Source organism: Populus alba, chromosome 8 (genome assembly GCF_005239225.2).
Source record: "Populus alba chromosome 8, ASM523922v2, whole genome shotgun sequence".
NCBI lineage: Eukaryota > Viridiplantae > Streptophyta > Magnoliopsida > Malpighiales > Salicaceae > Populus > Populus alba.
In genome coordinates, this window is record NC_133291.1 from 8,281,658 (window position 1) to 8,288,846 (window position 7,189).

A 7,189-nucleotide genomic window follows, 5' to 3' on the forward strand; every position below is an offset into this window, starting at 1 on the left:
TTGCATGAGTCATTGTAGCCCAGGCTTTTCATTCGAAATAGACCTGCCTAATTCTTACTTGAAAATGCTAGCGTTGATATCACGACCATAGTCTCTGACATGCCTCAAAAATAGGATTTGTATGCTCATTTTTCCATATAGTTTTTATTAATTAGTTTTGACAAAAAAAGTTGATTCTCAGTAAAAATAAAATAATAACTTCCAACCACAATATGCAGCCTATCTATGTGTATATCTTGATCAAAAAATTTGCCTCCTTGGTGTCTCTGTTTTTTTTCCCTCTCAATTTTTGAGAATTTGGCACCTCTCTCGACTGATAACGAGGCTTCTGACCGAGCGCTTAGCGATGGTATCGCTCTCTTTAACAGGCAAATAAAGTTATGATTTGACATCATCAGCTTCCCAATCAAAAAGCAAACCAAAAAACAAGCCCTTCAGAAAATAAGCGTTAATAGTTGAGCAAACACCCAATCTTTTATCTATAATTGGCTTACAACAGAAAAAAATAAAATAAAAATAAAAAACCTTTCACTTTGGGATCTTCTTCTCATTCCCTTCCACATAGTAGCCAGAAGCCTAAAGGTGGACCTCTTCAATTCAGTGTCTCTTCCACGTCTGACAACAGTCAGTCCTAAAAACCCTTCAAAGGGGCCAACTCAACCTCGAAAACATGTCCTTCCTGGTCAATGCAATGCAATAGAGAATAGGAGCACCATTTCTTTCTTCTTACACACACCTATTGGTATATATATATTGATTGATTTAGATATAGATCTGCCATGGTGATTTGGTTTTGTTTTATAGTATTCTTGGAATTGTAGAGAGAGTTTTCAAAGATGACCGGAGGTGGGGAAGCGTCCCATAAGCGAAGCCCAAGGGAGCTAGTGTGTCATGCTGGTGCTGGTGCCTCCGCAGGTCTTCTTCATAAAACTCAAGGCTTTTGTTTGTGAATTTAATTTGTGGGTTTTATGTCTAGTTCAAGAAATTAATTAGTTTTTGTTAATGATTGGTGCACCCAAGTTTAGTTGATTAAGGATTGGATAATTTCTGCAAGATTATATAGTTGATGTTTCTTGCAGGTGCTATTGCAGCCACGTTTATGTGCCCATTGGATGTGATCAAGACGAGGCTACAAGTCCATGGCTTGCCCCCCAATTCAGTTCAAGGAGGTATGGTAGATTCGGTGCCCTTGATTATTATTATTATTATTATTAGTAGTAGTAGTATTATATGGTAGTCAACGGAAAAACTGTGAGTTAGTTTGCTTATGGTAAGCAAACTATGGGGAGGTGCTTCGAGATTGAATTGCCTCATAGTTATTTGGATGAGTAAAGATTTCAGCCTTTAGAACCAGAAGGCTAAACCATTTTGACAAGTAACTTAATAGGAACACGGGACCCTGATTTTTTGTTCATGACTAAACTGGGATCAGTGCTGTAATCTTTTATTTTGTTTTATTTTCTCATCTCTGTTTGTCTATCGGTATAAAAAAATATATTTGGCTTTCGGTACTAGGGAAGCCCATGCTGGGTTTCAATGGTAAACTTATAACTTCCTTCATCTTCTTGACCTTTCCCCGTAAAAACGTATGCATTTTCTTCCCTGTTTGTGCGATGCAGTAATTATCAACTTGTCTGCATCAGATTACATGAAGCGTAATGTCACAGTATATTCTATTGCCATTGTTCCTGAGATGAACTAGTAATATGATTATTCTCTTGTATCAGATGGATAATGCAGTTTCCTTATTGATTAATACCATTCTTTGTGCTCTTCTGTTTCCTCCATGCTCAGGTAGTATCATCATCTCAAGTCTAAAGCACATTGTTAAAACTGAAGGTTTTAAGGGATTGTATCGTGGGCTCTCTCCAACAATAATGGCACTTCTTCCGAATTGGGCTGTGAGTATTGTTTATGTTGCTTTTTCTTTTTTATGGACAAGCTTTTGAAAAACATTAGGGTGTTTTATAATGTTATCATTGCGCTAAAATATGATTTAATGATCTAGGACTTAAAGTGTGGGTTTCCTGAATCCACCTTGCTTGAAGCTTGCCTTGTTGGTTCTTCATTATATTTTTGTGGAGAATTTTAATAGTGGGGAAGAGGAATTCTGGTTTTGTTTTCTATTGAATGGAAAAGAATCGTCAATATGTCTGTAGAAAGAAGACAATGATCAATAAGAAGACATCACTTTGTCCACCTTGTTTGAAAAATTACATTACGAAAGCACCCTCTGAATTCCAGAGCGTAGTTAACTCTGGGATTGATCAAAGGGAACTGTGGTGAATTTTTTTTTATCCTAAGGCAAACACCTTATGTGCTCTTCATGTTTCTGGTAATGACAAATATGCTCATTTCATTGCAGGTGTATTTCACAGTTTATGAGCAACTCAAAGGCATCCTTTCAGATGGTTGGTTTCTTAAGAGTTTCTTTCTATGCTTTGTTCTGCTATCGAGTTCATTGAGAAACCTTGTTCTATTAAATTTCTATCCGAGATATGAAGAATGTCAAGTTCTGTTGAATTATTTGTTTTGATTTATTTTAAAACCTTTTGTTCTAATATTGTAGTGGATGGAGATAGCCAACTCTCAGTTAGTGCAAACATGGTAGCTGCTGCAGGTGCTGGGGCTGCCACAGCCACCGCAACAAATCCTTTGTGGGTTGTGAAAACCAGACTCCAAGTAAGTTAGTATGGTTATGAATTTGATTTTCTTCGAATATGCATAATGTTCATTAAGATCACAATGGTTCTATTATGTGTCAACAACTACAATTGCTGCCTGCTAAATTCTTGAAGGTTGCTACCAAAACTTCATTATAGTTTTCGTTTGACAAATGAATATGCACATGTTTTTATTGGAAAGAACTTTCTAGCTGCACTTGGTTTAAATTGCTGCCTTGTCGGAGCTCACAGCTGTATAGGGACAACTTTGTTGCTGTGTGTTATAATCTCGCTGAAGTATCCCATCCAGGAATATCTTGAAAGTGGGTGGAGTTCTGAGAATCAAACTCATCAACTCCAGAGATAGGCTTGACCCTAGCAGGCATACATCTTGAACCTTAAAAAATGAGACACAAAAAAATTCAATCCTAATTTTTTTTATCATTTTTAAAGTTGGTCTTCTGCAGATAAGTAATTGCATTCATTTGATTCCCCTATCATATGGTCCTATCTTTTTATTTCCATTTTCCTAGTAAAGTAGAATGGGAGTTTACACGCCTTAACAGCTAAAAGATATGTAGGCCACTTCAAAAGGATTGGTAGCTTGGTTTTTCCTGACTGGGAATCTGGCTCATCTTAAGATACTTCATAATCTTAATAACTAATTTGTAAGAATAGCTAACACATTTTTTTGGTTGGTAGACTTCAAGCATAAGACCACTCGACCTAATAGATTTCCTTATCAGTTGATCTCTCAACATTTGTTGCAAAAACAATATTATCTATGTATAGATATCGCCACTTTTCACTTTTGAAACTGAGAAGCTCTCTCTCTCTCTCTCAAATCTTTTATATTTCAAGTTTGCTCAGTTCTGAAAACTCGTGCTTCACATTACTTGCAATATGCTTGAGAAAGAGACATTGAATTTGCAACTTAATGCACAAGCTCAACCTATCGCTATGTATAGATTTGAGGATTTGAAATGTGGATTTGGATTTCTGATTCTCTTGAAAATGTGAACCTAAGTCCAAAAAAATGAAAAATTATTATGCCCATAAAAAAGTTGTTTTGGGCACCCTTAAAGAAAAGCTGGCTCCACCCATGAATCCACTTGTAAAAACTGTAGTTTTGGAAAATTATCCAAGAAACTTGAACTAAAAGACTCGGTCAAAATCACTCCTGCCAAATCTTTGAATCAGCTGTGCTGTAGTGCTGCTTTAGAACTGTGTATTCTGCGGCTTTGTTGTCTTCTACAGAATGCAGGATATTGGGAATCTGCTTGAACTGGTCCTGCAGATAATTTTTGTTTATCTCTACTTAGCCCTTGGACAGTGATTTTAATCATCTAGGTGGACAATTAAATTCAAAGATATTTCCATGTAGGAGAATTCCTTGTGTTTAGCTGTCAATGGAGTAAATATGTTTCATGTTATTTGATTTCATAATATTTATTGATCTGATATCATATTTCAAAGGGAAAAGCAAATAAGAACTTCCTGATAGTATTGCTTCCTCTTAATTTTTTAGCAACTTCATCACCATTTCTCCTCATCTTCCCTGTCGTCTCCTTAATTTCTAAGTCAACAGTATTTAACATTATTCTCTCCTTGTATTATTTACTTATTCGTAGACTCTAAGCAATCAATTTCTGCAACAACATTGTGTAAGAGGAAACTTTCTTTGCTGTATTCTGATAAGATAGGATGCCTGATGTTTCTTTGCTCGGGATGTGTGGATACTTTGATATTACATGCGAGCAACTGTTACTCTGCATAGCTAATAATTTATTAATAATGTTTGCATCATTGCCGTTCTTTTTCATTCATTCATTTGCTTTTCTTCTCTCCTAGACTCAAGGAATGAGGCCAGATCTGGTTCCTTACAAAAATGTTCTTTCTGCTCTGAGGCGGATTACACAAGAGGAAGGCATGCGAGGGTTATATAGGTCAGTAAATTCTGAATTCCGATTCAGCCTTCTTGATTAAGCTTTTAATTGCTGAAGGACATGATCTGAATATATATTGCTGTAGTATTTAAGGCCCTTTAAGCTTGTTTCTTTTTGCAAGTATTGGTGCTATGATTTTAAGACGATTGGAAAATGTTTTTTCCCCTCGTGATTTGGTTTCATAACGCCGCATTCTTTGTTTGAAACAGCGGCATTCTGCCTTCTTTGGCCGGGATAAGTCATGTTGCAATTCAATTTCCAGCATACGAAAATATCAAGTTTTACATGGCAAAGAGGGGTATTGTTTACTATCTCTTATTCTTTCTGGGTTGTGAGTCCAACTTCTGTAAATTATAACGTTCGAACAGATTTGACAATATTGTTTTGAATTTACCAGGTAATACAACTGTTGATAATTTGAGTCATGCGGATGTGGCAATTGCCTCATCAGTAGCCAAAATATTTGCCTCTGTGCTGACTTATCCTCATGAGGTATGCACTCTACTGCAGTGAGGGTTCCATCTCTTATGAAAGCTCTGTCCACTCATGCTTGTGTCAATTGTTGTAATATATTCATTTCAATACTAGGTGGTGCGTTCAAGGCTTCAAGAGCAAGGGCGTCTCAGAAATTCTGAGGTCCATTATGCCGGTGTCGTTGATTGCATTAAGAAGGTGTCCCGCAAGGAAGGCTTTCGTGGGTTTTACCGTGGCTGTGCAACTAACTTAATGAGAACGACTCCATCTGCTGTGATTACGTTTACCAGTTACGAGATGATACTCAAGTTCTTTGAGCGAGTTCTGCCTTCAGACAAGAAGCCTTCACGTGCCCGGACCAAATCCCATGACCATGCCAAACCTCAACAGGGAAGCAGAGGAAATGTTAATAGTGGCAAGGACACTGTTTCAGGGCAATCACAAACCCAAACAAATAAGACCCCCTCCATTCCTATGGGAAACAAAGAGCAGCTACCTGCAGGGCACTGATTGATGCTGCTTCTTCACAACTTCCCTGTTAGGGAAACCCTCCACAGAAAATGAAATAGCTTGGTAAAATGTGAAGGTGAATAAAAAAATGCAAAATTCTTTTGTTTCAAAATTTTGTTTATTTTTTGTATGGTAAGGTGAGTCCTTGGTTGATTCAGTCAGTCTGCTATTTTCTGTTCTTTCATCCGCCCGTTTATTTTTCTCTTTCTTTCTCTCTTTTTTTAATTTTTTTTCAAATGCCTCGCCTTCGCTTGGACGTTGGGGATGATCGAAGAGCCTGGCATTTTAGATGTTCTCGTCTTTTTAACTATTCTTAGGGAATGAAAAGGGTAGCATGGTTGGGACTCGGATGAGCACGAATCTTATTCCCCGCTGCGCTGCGCTGATTGGAATCCTTAGCTTGCTGTGTATATTTCTCTTGGATGGAAAGTATTGGAAAGAGATTTCTAGCATTTAATTATAAAGACAAATGCTATCCTTTATTCTACACCCATACTAAGATGAGCTCGTGGACAAGCATCTAACCTTCTATTTTCTTCTTCTTAAAAAAAGAAAGGAATATGTTCAACTTTGACTAGTGCAGAAAAAGATAATCCTGAGACCAGATAACTGTAGCGGCATCCATATAGAAGAGGACCAGGAATTTGTCGTGGGGAAAAATATTGCAAAATTATGTAGCATGCATGAAGCTACTAGACTAACTGTATATACATGGGAAAATATGACTCGCGATGTAACGTGAAAATATAATATAATATAATGGCGCCAATTTGGATTTTATTTGAGAAGGGGAAGAAGCATATCTCGCGAGCTGCAAGCATCATCAAAATTTGCTGTCCTTTTTTTTTATTATTATTAATTTATTTTCCCATAGTCCGCTATCCACGCTTTTGAACATGTTATTATGCGGGTCCCATCCATTTTCACTTTCTATTGCACACTTCGTAGTTACAAGTGTTGAGCATTCAAGCATGACAATCCCAACTCAATCGTTTCAGCGGGCGGCACTTTTCTCTCTCTGCCTATTCTTTTCTTGTTCCCTCTTTCTGCCATCAAAATTAACTCTTAACTAGCTGGTGATAACATGCTGTCTTCTTCTTCTTTTCTTAAAAGAAAGAGAGTAACATCTTACTGTCAATTATTTATGATCACCGTTTGAAAAATTGGGATACAAAAATTTTAAACACGTACTAGGTGCAAGAATGTTAACTCACCAAGAAATTCTTTTTTCCTGTGTTATTTTTGAGAGACTATTTAGAAAAATTAAATATTTGTGAACCATGAAAATCGAATGCCACTTCATTCCAAAATATCAAATTAGCCCCTAAAATAATAATAAAAAAATTGAAAAAGAGGAAGAAAATGGTAATACTATAGTAATCATAACTGAATTTCAAAAATTCAGTATATCCTTTGCATAGTTAAATCAAATTACCCATCCACATCACTAATTTACATCGGAAAATTAAGATCCTTTTTTTTTTAACCCTCAAAAAGTTTATTGATACCAAAATTATTTACTACAACTCCAGTAGAAAACCCTTGCCATGGCAGTTAAAAATCAAGATTAAGATTAAAAATTATCCCGCTCCGGGA

At 36.6% G+C, this 7,189-nt stretch overlaps 1 protein-coding gene across 1 annotated transcript; it reads left to right on the forward strand.

Moving 5' to 3' along the window:
• Positions 1–272: 272 nt before the first annotated feature.
• On the forward strand, positions 273–5,772 carry LOC118039897 (nicotinamide adenine dinucleotide transporter 1, chloroplastic). The gene is made up of 10 exons (XM_035046723.2): positions 273–742; positions 822–915; positions 1,080–1,169; positions 1,795–1,901; positions 2,366–2,411; positions 2,570–2,682; positions 4,515–4,609; positions 4,819–4,907; positions 5,007–5,101; positions 5,198–5,772. The coding sequence occupies exons 2-10, from the start codon at positions 837–839 to the stop codon at positions 5,591–5,593; spliced, it is 1,110 nt and encodes a 369-aa protein (XP_034902614.1). The 5' UTR covers positions 273–742; positions 822–836; the 3' UTR covers positions 5,594–5,772.
• Positions 5,773–7,189: the final 1,417 nt, after the last annotated feature.

Bases quoted from the DNA above. Each gene is read 5' to 3' on its own strand.
- LOC118039897 (XM_035046723.2), top strand. From the start codon at position 837: ATGACCGGAGGTGGGGAAGCGTCCCATAAGCGAAGCCCAAGGGAGCTA. The intron at 916-1,079 runs GTCTTCTTCATA...TGTTTCTTGCAG, and splicing joins TGGTGCTGGTGCCTCCGCAG to GTGCTATTGCAGCCACGTTT. The intron at 4,908-5,006 runs GTATTGTTTACT...TGAATTTACCAG, and splicing joins GTTTTACATGGCAAAGAGGG to GTAATACAACTGTTGATAAT.